This window comes from Larimichthys crocea, chromosome I, assembly GCF_000972845.2.
Source record: "Larimichthys crocea isolate SSNF chromosome I, L_crocea_2.0, whole genome shotgun sequence".
In the NCBI taxonomy this organism is placed as follows: domain Eukaryota; kingdom Metazoa; phylum Chordata; class Actinopteri; family Sciaenidae; genus Larimichthys; species Larimichthys crocea.
The window spans coordinates 16,020,662-16,035,955 of NC_040011.1; the positions used below are offsets into that span (position 1 = coordinate 16,020,662).

The window sequence follows — 15,294 nt, forward strand, 5'->3', positions numbered from 1 at the left end:
GCTTGACCATTCAGTATCAGCCTGAATATGAAAATATATACCTGTTTTGCCCAGAGTCACCAGGTGCTGCTCTGTGCTCATCCATAAATTCCTCAGGCACTCTGAAATTTATTAAAGTGTCCATGTCATTCATGAGGTTGTAGGCATGTCAGGTTCTTGCACTTCCTCAACAAGGCCCCTCCAGACACAGTGAATAATTTATACTGATTCAAAGTTTTATAAGCCACTTCTAGGTATCCTGCGCTGTTCTTGATTTTCCTGGAACATATATAGCATAAAAACATAAGCAGACACTGATAAGCACAATCTATCAAGTGAAGCCAGAAGGGATATTTGCATCAGAGCACAGTTCCTGGTGTAGTTTGTAGAATTGTGCCTGTGGGCTACTACACCTGACATGGGCTAATTGGCTATCAAGAGAGGCTCTGAGAATAATAGGGATACAACTTTCCCACCGCTGTGTGCTTCCCATGGTCAAAAGTAGAGAAAAACTAACAAAAAGTAGGGTGTATGTTCTCCTAAACAGACATATTTTAAGGAAAATAGTTGAGAATCAAGGATTTCCCAGTGTTGCTAAGGCAGAGTAACATCTAGACACTATTGTCAGCCCACACACAGACACACACACACACACTGAGGTAGACCTGCCAGTGTTCTTTTTATGCACCCAGTGAATGGCCATGAGGATGAAGCTTGAAAAGTGGTGCAGCCAGCCTATTGACGAGGACGTTCTGTGTAAAAACACACACACACACACACACACACACACACACACACACACTCAGACAAGGACTCGCCCTCAACACCTCCATGCACACACACACACACACACACACACACACACACACACACAGCTTTAATTCGTCTCAAATATTGGTCTGCCTCCTCATCTCCTGCTGTGCGTCCATGTGAGACGGATCCCACCGACATTTTCCACCGCAGGATTAAGTGTGTAGCGCGACGGGCTGCTCTGCCTCAGTGATCCTAAAGGGCTGACCCTGAGATGTGTGTGAAGAGGTGGCCAGCGGGCCACTCCTTAAATGGCTATTAGATCCTTACTGCTTATTATGAGTGGGCGGGCAACTGACGTGTCTACCCTGCTTTCCCTTGTCATAGGACTATAGGCAGAAAAAAAGCCTGTTTTCCGGAAATAATTAATCCTACTTGTTGGCATCATAATATTGAGGGAAACGCATCGCCGGTGCCTCGAGTGTTTCCTGATGAACCCTTTTCTCTGACAGGTGGGCCGCTACTGATGGAGATGATCATCTTATATAGCTTCCTGCCTGCAGGACCTTTAAATCACATTAGAACTGAGCCACCCTCTCTGGAGAAGGGGATTTGATTTAGGCTAGAGTGTGCATTGGTGAGACCAGGTCTGTGTGTGTGTGTGTGTGTGTGTGTGTGTGTGTGTGTGTCTGATCCGTCTAACCATTTGGAAGGCTGCATGTCCAGGGTGTATCTCAAAGCAGAGCCAAGTCTGGTTACCATGCCTACACTTTTTTTTACTAAGAGACACTGGATTTATGTTAATGAATTCATTTTCAGGCTCATGTTTGCCTCTGTATTCTCTGTCAGCTGTGTACACACCCTAAATAGCTGTGGAGTAGAGGCCTCTCCCTTTGCTAAAAGTGACCTGGGGGAAACAGCTTATTGATTCTTGGGGGAAACATGACTAAATTGAGGTCTAAGTGGACACTTCATCTGAACTTGTCTACATGAGAGAAGATAAGAAAGTGTAGAATCCTCTCGGCTTTTGTTCAGGTCCATTATTCTCTCTTTGATGTGGTTCAGTTCATGACTTCCTTTTGCTCTTTTGGAAATAGAAGCACTTATGTTGACTTGAAGTTTTAATTTAAAACATAAATTTGGTTCAACATATAATCTTGTCTCTTGTCGCAGTAAACAGTGGTTATTAGTCTTCAAAATTACAGTTATTTCACTATCAACATGTTGAACTTGTCTCAGATTAGGATGTGCTTTGACTGCAAATATTGAGAGTTGTAATTAAACTGTGCAGTGTTTGTGCTTCATTTCCATGTTTGTAAAAGTGGTGTCTGCCGGCCCACCGTAGGCGTCGTGCAGCCAGAGACGGAACAGACGTTGTTGTGCACATTGTGTTCAGTAGGTGTGCTAATCAGGAGTAGAGATCCCCCGATCGCTGCCATGATCACTGAGCGCGCCATCTGTGATGCTCTGACGGCCGGCAGTCTGGCTGAGAGGGCTGGATGATGGCAGTCTGGTACAGTCTGTGTCCTCACAGGGCTTCAGTCAGCTCTGTCTCCTCGCTGTCCGATGAGTGTGCTTTTTTTTTTTTTTTCATATGTTATGGAAGACCTGGAAACACTTAACACTTTGCTCGCGCACACTTCTTATTAGAATCTCAAACATTTAGTTGAGCTATACCGCAGAATGTGTGTAGCCCCCCTCTGATGTTTTTGATTTATGTGTTCTTGGGTATCTGTTGTTTGATCAGGTTCTCTGTAGTGTGCCGCGCTGAATAAATCAGCTGTCAGCACGGATCTGGAAATAATTGAGGAGACTGTTAAAGTGCCACGGATAATAGAGAATTGCACATAAATGTGGGCAATTTCATTGCTGGAATTTTGCCTGTTTTTCATTTGCAGTCACAGGTCATAAACAGCACCAGTCACTTCTTTGGCAACAATGCTTAGGCTCTTGCTGAGTTCAGATAGAGTTTGTGATGGAATTTCCAAACTGTGACCTGAAATAAATACATAATGTCGCTCATGTAGCCTGCCGCAGTAAACAACACCACAATGCATCAACCCGGGACAACTTTTCATCAATGCCTCAAGTGATCAGTATGAAGATAGGGGCACCTGTTACCATGACAACTTCGAAGAAACCCATACAGACAGATGCTTTGGTTTTCATATTGATTCAGAGCTCAGAGAATGCAGGTCATGGTATCAGCCAAAGGCAGGTTGCCCTGCCTGTAGAGTATCTGCGAGTGCCAGGTTAGAGGCTTATTGACCGTTTTTGACAGACTGAGTAACAGACGACTTTTCGGTGAAATGGGCCATGTGCCCAAAGTTCAATTAAAAGCCTCACGCTGTGTGTAGCAAGCATATTTGCCAAATGGTGTAAAAAAGTATAAATCAGTCTTGGTGCCACCTCAGCAATCTGCTTGTCCTTCAGGGATATTGATGGCGCTGCCTTAACTCGTTTTTGAAAAATTCCCTTTAATACATGAACATTTATCTAATCTTAACAGGTCGTAGGAGATTTTCAGGTTTCACTGAGCACACGTTGCATATTGAGGTTTTAGTGGGGCCATGAACCGAATCTTTCTCTGCTCTCAATGCTGAGAGCCAGGGAGAAGCATGGTTTCAGTTTTGAACGGGGGCTGGGTCTTGTTTGTGCTCTTCACATTCGCCCTGGTTCTGCCTGAAGGGGGGCAGCAGGTCAAGAGAGCATTATTTTAATTCCACTGACACGATACGGCTGCAGACCTCCATCTTGTAGCGGTCAGATAAACATTTAGTGATCGCTGCTTGAGGGAGATAAGAGACCTGTCATAAATTAAAAGATGTTGTAAACATTTGCAGCGAGGGCGCGGCGGATTATCTTGTTTTTAAATTGAATTTCTGAATGAGCAGGTGAAGTCAAGAATGTACACTCTTCAAACCACATCAGACTGTGAAATGTGACGAATGACAACATCAGGTGCCGGTGAAGCGTGGTGACAGCTCCAATTCATGAGTTTCCTTTATGGCATTTTAACAATGGGTTCAAAGTGTGAATAAATGTTTGCCTTCTTGCCTCTGTAAGTCATGTCCAAATCAGTGAATCAACTGGGCTCAAAGTGTGAATGAGCCGGAGTATAGCAGAGAGAAAAGGGAAGAGGCTTTCCCCGGGGCAGTGCCCAGGACAATGTCAGGTTTGTCTGGCCCGAGTGCATGAACACTAAGCTTTTCGGAACTGGCAGCCCGCCCCGGTACCTACCCATCTCCCCCCGGCTTCCAGAGCTGTCCAGCCCCGGAGCACTAAGCATTTGTGCAAAGTTCATAAGGCTTCCCTCTGTTTGTGTGGCCATAATGGCAGCTCCATCCTGTTGTAGCTCAAAGAGTGCTTATAGGGTTCTGAAGGGCCTCGCGCTGGCGATGCAGCAGAGGAGTGAGTGTTCTCAGTTACTGACCTGACTTTGGCTGACTGCTCCCATTATGAAAAGACCAGTGTCCCCCCTCCCTCACCCAATCTCAGTCTCCACTATTAGCACTCCCTTCATCATGTCTGTCTGCCTTTTAAAACCCAATTTTCTAAATGAAACCCTCAAGCTAGATAAAATGAAAAGTCAATCCGTTCACTTCAGTCCACTCATTTACTCAAACAGCAAGCAAAGAAAGCTACGTGTGCGAGTTCAATCAAGATGATTAATGTTCAATATAACAGACAGGCAATGTACTTTCAGTGGAATTAGTTGTAGACGGTTGAAATAAAAAATTTTTTTTCCAGTAAAATGAATATATTTAAATTGCCCACATCAAGCTGCTGAAAGACTAAATCTAACCATCCGGTCCCTTAAAAGATCTCACCTATACCGTTCCCCAACTGTCAGCATTTGTGAGGCCCGAGTGATAATAACCTCATTTGTGGCTGCAAGTTCCCGTCGAAGCCATGCCTTTGGTTGGTTTTCCACCACGGTTACAACCCACATCAGCATAATTCAAGCATGACCCTCCTCCCCCCTTTCATTTTCTGCCTTTCTCCCGGTTAAAGCTCAAGTCTCAGACTAGGGTCCACACCATACATCATCCAGACTGGGGGCGCTTCCTCCCTTCCCCCTCATGTGTCGTGGGAGAGACTGCATTTTTTTTTTTTTTGCTGTGTGTCTTATGTGTGTGTTGGACTGGTGGAAGGCTCTTATCGACAGTCTCAGCACTCCCCGCGCACTGAGCTTTCCCCCTGACATGTCACCCAGCCTCCACTCCAGTCCATCTGTGTGTCGTCTGGTTCCCGTTCACCGGCGTGGAAAAAATCAGGTCCACTTGAATCCGGTGGAATAATAAAAAAAAAAAACAGTCAAACGCAGATTCATTGATTTTTCCATCAAATATCCTTTAGGAAGGGAGGAGTGTGCTTCAAAGCTGTGACAGTACTGGACTGATGCTGGGCCCCAGTCTTCAGCAGTATTAGCAATTAAGGCGATTGTCACTGGCTGACAGAGGAAGATTGCAGCAAAAGCAAAATATAACAGATTTTCACACAGCAGGTGATCTCTGCTCCCCCCTACTATGTGGTCCAGATTTAATACAACTGATCATTACAAATAAACACTTTTGGTTGAACCTTCAGGTGCAGCAAACATCTTTCATGACGCTAAAGGAGGAGGAGGAGGAGGGGGGTAAGATGGGACTTGCATTCCTCCACTCTCTTTTGTACACACCCGGTGAATAGCCTTTAGATCGGGCTTTGTGGGAATGATTGTCAGTGGCTTAATGAGCGCCTTTGCCAAGCTAGAGGCTCTGGCAACATGTGATTACAGTGGCTCTGTTCCTCTCTGTCGCCAGCCTGTATGACACAACACAGGACGGACTCAGCACTCTCCTTTTATTTTCTGCAAATCTGATTTTAAGTAACTCTCTGATTTCCTTTTTCTTGTGGATGTTATTACCTGGATGGGAATAGTTACACCCTCTCATGGGGACCAGAGCTGAGAATGAAGTAAAATCTTGTAAGTATGCCGTAGTATCTAGGGATGTGTATTAAGCTGCGACAGCAGATTTGGGTTAAGCGTGTTTGTGGTTTTTCATGTGCAGGAGACACTTCAGAAGACCTTCAGTAGACTTCCTTTCTTAGACTTGTGTGGCTTATGATTCACATTGTGGATGATGTTGGATTGACACAGTTACATTATATTTTCTTACTTTTTGATAATGTAACATACTTTAAGGTAAAACGTGAGCGATGCAGCAAAAAATGGAAAAATCCCAGTTTTGTTTTGTTTTTTAGAACAAATGGTTAGAAATTAAAGTTCTTTTGATTTTTTTTTAATTTACATAAAAATAAATATAAATTCTCTAAAAATTCTCAAACTGGCTCTGAAAAAGTCTTTGATGAATTTGATGAATAAGCAGGTGTCTCTATCAGATCACATCAATCATGGTCATTTGTAGAGCCAATTCAGCTCTATGACTCAACAAAGTACTCTGCAAATCCAAATAGTTGTCACAGAAAGATCAACAGTTTATAACAGTGAACATGTTTATGAGTCATTCCTGTCTTATTTACTAAGATGTCTGATAAGCATCTCAACATTTAACATTCAAGTGTTTCATGGGAAATATGGGACCAGTTAAAAGTTTCATCTGTTGTATTTGCAGGCATGTTTGGAAATGTACCAATAAGATTTCATGGAGTGTATAAAGCATGTTAAAATAATAGTGTCCTTAAGTCAGTGTGAGTTTATGATTCTGTATATAGACTGAACAAACACTCTGGATCAGAGCTCATATTTTTTGTGTAAGATGAATTTAATGAGATTGTGAAAAATTCTGTCATACATTCAGGCCTCATAGATGATAGATCTTAAATTCAGGAAGCCTCAAACTAATGGACAGTGGACTAAACATACAGTGCAGTGGGTCAGGATCATTGTCTGAACAAATCCAGACTGTTTCCTCGTTCACTCAAGTCCATTCTTCGTCACGGCAAAGCAAATTTACATGAAACCCTGAACAGTAACAGTGATAGCATCACTCCAATTACTTTTATTTAACATTCATTATGGACTGAATGCTTTTAGCATGGTGATATAAAACACCTAGAAGACTTTATTACAAGATAACTGAAGTGAATTTCTCAACTACCAGGTGAAACATGAATGTTCATGTTCTTAATTGATAGATAAGTAAGTTGAGAATTGTGTTAAAGCTCTGCACTGTCTCCATCAGTGTCACAGAGCTCATTTGTTTTAGTCAGACATATTGCTGGAAGCATCTTGCTTTCATTGGCGTGTTGCCAGAAGGGAATTGTGTTAAATGCAGGCGGTGATGTAACAGACGCAAAATGAGCAACGTTTTATTATCTTGACTTCAGAGATGAAAATACAGAGAATGAAAGAATGATGCTCCTTCCTGTTTCTCATTATTCAGTGAGTGGAGTACACTCAGTTGCTAGTTAAATACAACTTACTACATCCTCCAAAATAAAGCTTATAACAGTCAGTCTGGGTTGATTTAACTGTATGACTTTATTATTTTTAGCCTAACCACACTGATAGAAGGTGTGGACAAATCAATAGAAACACCTGTTTAAACAACCAGATTATCACTGGTGGGGTTTATTGCAGGTTGGCAACCATGCCTCAACTTTTGGTTACTGAAACTAGAAAAATGGTTGCCATTTTTTAGTCACATCATATTCTGATTAATTAAGCTGTTATATGTGAAAATGTGACATGATAAAATATTTGTTTTGGACAACCAAAGGCCAAGAATTAATTTCCGGTTTCTCAAGATGGTTGCTAATGTTACTGCTGAGCCCTACTAGACTGCATTTGTTTTGACTGAGTGCTAAGTGAGTGCACACTTTTTAACCTTGTAGCATTTGATGCAGCTTTATCATTTTGAGTCATTGACACTAACTTGCTGGGACAGATATATGGCACATTTTTAGGAACTCAGTAGTAGATGGAATGACTTGTGATGGTGTTGTTATGCTTGCAGACTATAAGCATTCATTGCAAATAGTGAGATTCTGTCTTCTACCTTGTCATGTTTTATAATCTTAAATCTTTATCATCTCGAGTGTTCTGGAGCTCATTCCATTCAATTTGTCTCAACACAACCTCAGCCCGACCCTGAGAGGTGATGGAGAGCCACAGGAACTGCGGCACACATCCGACAGCTTTGTCAAACAGCTTAAGTAACGCTGTCCAGATACTTGGCTCGGGTGCGGAACAGGAAAGTTCAAACTGGGAAATTCGTCCGGCAAAGAACCTCTTATTTCACAAGCTGAAATTATGATTTTGTCTGTATGCATATTGAACACCTGGAGGGATTTCAAAAACCGGATGAGGCAGCAGAGGTATCTCTGTAAAAGTGCAGCTCTGCTGCTGCTCTGTGTGTGCTGTGGGGACATCAGAAATTCTTGGTTGTTGGCAGAAATAAATTGCTTCGGGGTCTGATGGAGGTAAGGATTTGGGATATAAGAGCCATCGATCATGTCTTGCTGTGGCACAGTTTCGTCTGGGGAAATTGCCAGCATCAGTCAGACGAAGTGAATGAGTGTGGAGAGGAGCACGCTGTGTTAGTTCTCACAAAATAATATTCCAGTCCCCGCAGTCCAACTTGTGAATTCATCTCTCTGCCGGCTACTCAGCGAGGATCACACACTAATGTGATTATTGTCCTGGGTAACGGGGCACTCCTGTGGGACTTCAAAGAGAGCAGATCAGAGGGAAAATGAAAAAAAAAAAAAGGAAAAAGCTGTGATATACACAGGTGCAGAGCACTTTATGAAATGCTTTATGCTTTAAACATATTAACAGGTTCAAAGTGAGGACACTGACAGCATCTGTTATGCACTTTTAACACATATGTCCACATACGTGATTTTTTTATCATGTCTTGTGACATGCTCTGATGATTGGTTCAAGTGGTTTTAATTCAGCGTATAAATTATGCAGCAGACTACAATTAAAAATCATTATCTGAGGCAAAAATAGAGATGCACTGGGGTTTTTTTCATCCCCTTTCTGTGAATATTCTGAGCACAACTTCATATTTTGCAGAGATAAACAGCTTTCAGACGCACAAAAGAGCCGCTAATTAGAGGCTGGGGAAAGCCTTCATGCTCTTTGTTCTGACAAAAAGGGGACGCTTTTAGAAAAATGCACATCACTGACAAGATGAAACCCTCGAGTGGTTGAAAAGCTCTTGAGTTGTCTGTTTTCTCTTTCTTTTCGAATGAACTACATCATGCATCCACTTGTTCGAGGACGTCCAATTCCAGCTGTGGACATGATCATCCCGCCGTCGTGCTGCTTGCGGTTACGTAAGACTCTGCGGGGTCGCCGCAGGTCACACGTGGTGTATCTCCCTGGTGAGGAGAGTTCACGTAGGGTCACGAGGGTCGTTCTTCATTAGTTCATACACAGGGGAGTCACACACCCCACAGTTCATCAGTGCTGATGCTCTATATATTTCTCCAGCCGGGCTTCATTCCTCCACACCTGAGAGCCTCCTCCTCCATCCTCCATCCTCCTCCTGTCACTTCACAGCCCACCACTAGTCTCCAGTTGCCTCATCCTGCTAAAGCTACAAACCACTGAAATATTAATGGTGTAATAATTGAACTGTCATGCCTTCTGGAGTGCTAGAAAATCGAGCTAAATCTCAATTAGACAAGCATATTATCTAATATTGCTCCCACTTCCTAATCTCATTTAGCGTCTTGTTTCTGTTTTTTTTTTCTCAAGCTATTAATATTTTAATAATAGATGAAATGCATGGCTAAGCTTGTCGTAGAATACTGATTGTGCAAATCATTGCCAAAGGTCACAATACAAGCTATTGCAAGTTCTGAAGAGGGAGGAGGAAAAACAAAACCTCTGAACAAAAAGGAAAATTCATTTCTGCATTAAAAAAAAAAAGCGCTACTACTTATACAGGCTGTTTTTCACTGAGCTATAGACAGATTTGGAAGCTAAATGAGTAATTGATTGAACCAAAAGGACAAAATAACGACAGAAAAAACTGCATTTCACACATCAGAAGCAACGCCAGTCAATTGGCGCTTAGCCTTAATCAGCTCGGCCGTTGTTTTAATTGTTCTTGAGCGATCAAATGGGAATCAGTGCGGAGGCATTATCAGGACTGTGAGAGGGGAGTGTGGAGCTGCTGTCTTTCCGTCTCAGGTCTTTAGCGAAGAGAATATTTTAATCCAGCCTGACAAGACGAGAATCTGCTTAATCCTATTACAAGCTTGCACATTAAACTACAGTAGGCCCACACTTCTCTGCCTGTTGTCTTTGTGTGAGAAAGAAGCAGATGGTGCCAGCTAAAGAGCCTACTGTAGTGAACTCTGAATGGCTGTGCTTGGACCCCACCCGGTTACTAAACAACACATTCACAAGTGTGGAGAATGCTGGAGGAAACAACTTGTTGTTGTGGTGCCTCTTTCCTTTTTTTGTTGTTGTGGTACCTCTTTCCTTTTGTTTATTAGTTTATTTATTTTTTTCCATTTGTATGTGTAAATGTGTTTCTGGGTCAGAGTTCAGATTTAATGCTGGACCAGATGGCTGAACTAAGAGTCAAGAAACAGACAGAGCTTGCCAACTGTATTTGTAGAACTGTAGAAGTGTGCCAAAGTCAGTGGAAGCTGCACAGTGATCAGAGATGCTGTAGTTTGAGAACCGAAAGACTTGACACACTAGCAAGAGGACTGAAGTGAAGTAGAGCTGGGTGATATGTAACGATAACGTACAATGGGCAAGTCATTGTCGAAAAATAAACCTGACAGTATGATGCAGGACCCTAAACCCTGTTCATTATCCTGCTTTTTACATGGATGCATACAACATATTGATTTAAAAAAAGGTTGTATTGACTTGATTTTATTGTGTTAGCTGTAGTGCTCCAGAGTATGTGATAAAAAATACATATTATGCATATTAGCTGTCTGCTATACAGAAATAACATCATAGATTGCCAAAAGTGACCAATCACCATCAAGCATTCAACAAAGCCATTTAATCAAAACAATAAAAAGACTGGTCGCCATCGGGATTTCTTCCTGTTCAGAATATCTGGAAAAAGTTATTTCTAACCAATTATATGGCTTTTAATGCCACATGCTCTTGTTTTGATACCAAAAGTCAGAAAAATATGGGATAGTTGAGCACTTCCTCTGAGGAAATAAACAGCTCTAAAGAACTGTTAAAAATACGCTTCAAAGACAAAGACAAATGGAACAGGTCTCCAAAAGTCTGAAATGAAACTAAGACAGAAATCTGTGCCAACCAAAGATGGCAAACACCACAAACTACATTTATCACCTGAAGCACGCATCCAGCAAAGGATGCAGAGAGCGAGCGCCGATACCCCCAAACACCAGCAATTAGACCCATCCTGGAACGAGAGAAACACCGCCGCAACAAACCAGAATGTGACTGTGCCTCATTAGAGAAAGGTTTTAACGACAAATATCTGATTTTTGATGGCATCTGATACAAAACTGAGCCAAGATACAAGCTTTAAATATTTCACAACTGTCATAGACAGACAAGATTAGGAGCTCAACATAAATAGTGATTTTATTTATGTCATGATGAATAACTGATGTGAAGAGAATGATGGTGATCAGTCAGAATCTGAGGAAGTTAGAAGTTTAAAAAGTGGGTAGCTTTTTATTGTAGTGAAGACATTAATGATGATGTGAAAAATTAGGTTGCGATCTCTTTGCATCCAATTGGTCTACATTTGTAAAGTGATTTGCTGTTGACAAGGAGAAAGTTTGTCAGAAAGTGCTCTACATCTGTCACTCAGAAGGAGTACTTTAAAGTACGATAGCAGATTTCAACTTGGCTCACATCGCTTCATTTCCCTCTTGGTGCCCCCTCCACCGCAGAGCTTCTGTCCCCTCTGAGCCTTGGCTAAGTAAGGTTAGGGTTCATATTGGCCTTCCCACAGTGAGCAGCTTTTAACCTCCTGCCAGCTTCATCAATCTCGGGCCGGTGTGATCGCTGCTGAGAGGGGCGGGGATTAAGAACAGCCTGCGTCTGTAAATCAGGCAAGCCTAAAGGGGCCCCTCTCGTGTGCAGCGTATAGACACCATACCCTATGACTTCAATGCAGACATCACAACTCGCAGCAGTTAAGCCCTAAGAGCAGACCTCCCTCAACCAGATGGCCAAGCTGGTTCTCAATAAATGTTTAACGAGGGGAAAACAAATTAAATCAGAAGGCAAATGATCAAGCACAGTGTGAACAAAGTGTAATCCATCTAAGAGGTGGTGTTAGGTTGGTAAAGGATTTTGGCCAGCACAATAGGACAATGTGAACACATTGTCTTGTGGGGATTCTAACTCCCCTCATTCCCTTCGAACCAGGCCAATCTTACCAACAAAACACTAGCCAATTAGCACGGAGCCCTTACCTTTGGATTTTAATCTGTGTTTAGCAACATAAATCACCATGTCTGGGAACCACTGAAACAAAGCAAAGCCTGAGGCGTTTTCTGGATGACTTATAGCTCCGAGACACAGATCTTCAGTTGGATATAAAGTCAATAGGCCTACATTGTGATTGAGTGAGGCTGATGCGCATTGTGTATAGCACACTCAAGAGTCTCGAGCCTTGTTGGGGATGCTGTAGGTAGGTGGGGTAGGGGTCACGAGTTGCTTCACAGGGGCCAACATTGAGTCACAGACAGAGTTAATACCATTAACATGAGGCATGGGTGACGAGTTCAGAGTTCATGTTCTTCTGAAAACAGACCTGCACCTAATGCATGAAATCGACTCCTTTGTTCCCTGGTCAATTATTCAATTACATGTCTTGAACAGGAGTTTGACCTCAGAGTTTGCTACTGAATTTGTAAAGGCAGAGAGAAGATTAGAAAAGGGCAGGAGTTGGATCCAAACATCAGTGTGAACAGTGAGCTCTTTTTTAGACGTTGCACAGCTGGTTCAGCGTGTGCTAGTCACTGTACAGCTCATGTCTTGATCACTACGTTTATCAACACACACACCTTCTTTGATACCAATTGGATGCAATTACAATTACTTGACTTTATCAGTGCAATGCTCCTCGCTAAGAGAGCCCCAGAGTAGCCATAGGAGAAGTATACCCACTGTGTATACAAGATACACACAACTCTATCCTCTAAATTGTTGGCGCTGTTACATTCTAAGTTAGTTGCGTTCATGCATTATCCTTGGACATATCCTTGGACCTTAAAAAACAAATATTAGGAGGAATATTGAAATCCTCCTAATATTTGTTTTTTAAGTAGCCCTAATATGCTTTTGGGACAGAAGGTTGATTTAATCTATTATCTGAGTTTTTCGGCAAACTCTTATGTGTGCCTCATTGGTGGGCAGATGCAAACGTAGGTTCCTTTTGGTGAAGAACTGATCAAGTTGATTTCATAGGTTTGTCCTACAGTGGGTTAGGGTAAATGTAGTATGTAATGTATGGATGAACGCATACAGTGTGACTGTCTCTCATAATTAGCCCTGTGATCTAAAAGTATGTACATTTACCATTTTCAGATGTTTGCCGTCTCATTTACATTGAGATCCCTATCATAATCCCAGCTAACGGTGAAAACAGTAATTACTGGAGGCAGGGTACTCAAGGTTATGGTGTGTCCTGTGTTTAGCTGCAGGTAACACTTGTCAGATCACTTTCACATGAATGACTGCAATAAAGCATGAAACATGGCAATGAATTGTATCTCATGTGCACACTAGCAATTTGAGTGCTTGACGTAGTTAAACATGGGCCTCGATGTATATATATATATATATTTGCTAATATTTTATATAATAGCTAATAATTTGCTACTATTCTGTGGTGTGTTCGCTGTTCAGCTAATTACTCCGCCGTGACCTGCTGAGCTGGGTCACAGCCAACACGAGGAAGACTAATGAACTGACACCACAGAGGGTGTACAGTGCAGAGCCCTGCTGCAGACACTAAGATTCACATAGAGTACATTACTCTTTTTTAGGCCTCCTCCCTTCTGCACTCTGGACCGATCGTGTGCTCATTATGGTCCAGACTCTGGTCTGTTAGCTGGAAAATGATCCAGTGCTCTGAAGTCTGCAGCATGTCAGAGTGTGAGTGCAGACAGCTTACTCTCTCTGACTGTTAACTATGTATGTTATTTATGCCTTAACACCCCTCAGGCAGCACTGTTTGCTGCAATAATAGATAAATGTGTAGCTGCATTGTTAATCTCTTTGAGTCCTCGTTATCAGAAACATGCAGGCACAGATCCAAACAGCACCGTGATTAAATCGTCTGAATAGTACCTTAACTTTGATGGTAATTTTGATTTAAATCTTGGCTTAGTTTGGGAGTAAATGCCTTTTTTCTTCCAGTGATGCTGAACATCTGCCATGCATTAATAAATCCACAGACTCCTTTATTTGTTTATTTATTTATTTTCCATTGTTCCATGAAAAATACACTCTCTGCTTCACACGCACCAAACTACAAAACAGTTTGAGTCCCAGGGGTAAAGGGGGTGATAGGCGGCTTTAATGTGAATATTTCTTTGTCGCAGCAAAATGTGAACCAGCGCACAGCACAGTTCCTGTTGATGTGCCACGGTTATGCCTGACTGAGCAGAGAGCAGTTGGGCTCCCAGTCACGAGGGATTTGTTGTGTTTTGGGTTTGCCTTTCCGTCTGCCAAGGCGTGGGTGGAATCACGGGGCCTTCTCTGTCTGTGCCACTTTCACAGGTACAGCATCTCCAAGAGCGCCAGAGAAATTAACTGAGGACGCGGGAAGAGACAGTTTTCCGAGGACGTCCGAGAATTACAGTGAAAACCATGAGGTTGCAGAGGAGCTTGGGATTGGTCGCCGTGCTGGGCGCCATCACCTATATTTGTGCCTTTCATACGACTGCAGCCATCGACATCCCACTGGAGGGTGAGTGCTGATTTGTTTCGGTGGCTGCTATTGTTTTCTCAATTACTGTAACGCCCTGTCAGCAATTTTCATTGTGACTATTTCCATCAAAGAAATGAAAAACAACAACATCGGGGACATTGTTTCCTGGAAAGACAACTTTGCTGTTAACTTTATAATGTACACATTTGCAGTGGTGTTAGGACCACTTCACAAATCTGCATGAATACAACAAATAATGTATTTGGAATTTGAGTGGCTTGGCCCTTTTAGTCTTTGTACACCGAAAACTTTGAAAATATAAGTTCCCTGACTGCCTTCAAAATATGAGTTAAAAGAATAAAATGTAAATTATTTGCTGTAAAAATGTGAAACTAGTTGAATTAAATTCACTGACCACTGAAGAAAACTGTCCTATTAACCTAAAACATGCAGTAAAATGCACACACCTTCATGTGTTTCATTTGAACTACCAAAGAAAGGGTTTCTCAAACAATGCATGCTGGGAATTCTGATATTATGTTGATAATACATTTTGATAAGTTTTGTGAACACTCAACAATACATACTATGTACATCAATTCATGTGAAAATGAGTAACACTTCTGTTTGATGTTTTACAGTGTCATCATAACATTTACTGTACGTAAACACAATAAAAACATTCCAAGTCAGTCAAAAAAGATAG

General features: G+C 42.0%; 1 protein-coding gene across 7 annotated transcripts in view; it reads left to right on the plus strand.

Moving 5' to 3' along the window:
- chl1b (cell adhesion molecule L1-like b) overlaps positions 1 to 15,294 on the plus strand; it is a 63,813-nt gene that overhangs the window by 19,974 nt on the left and 28,545 nt on the right. For 6 of the 7 annotated variants that reach the window (XM_019267290.2, XM_019267295.2, XM_019267292.2 and 3 more), the window contains exon 2: positions 14,438 to 14,627. In XM_019267290.2, the coding sequence (XP_019122835.1) occupies positions 14,528 to 14,627 (100 nt within the window). In that variant the 5' untranslated portion in view covers positions 14,438 to 14,527. Of the gene's footprint in view, positions 1 to 5,364; positions 5,699 to 14,437; positions 14,628 to 15,294 lie in introns of those variants that run through there. The other variant, XM_019267291.2, reaches the window with a different exon arrangement.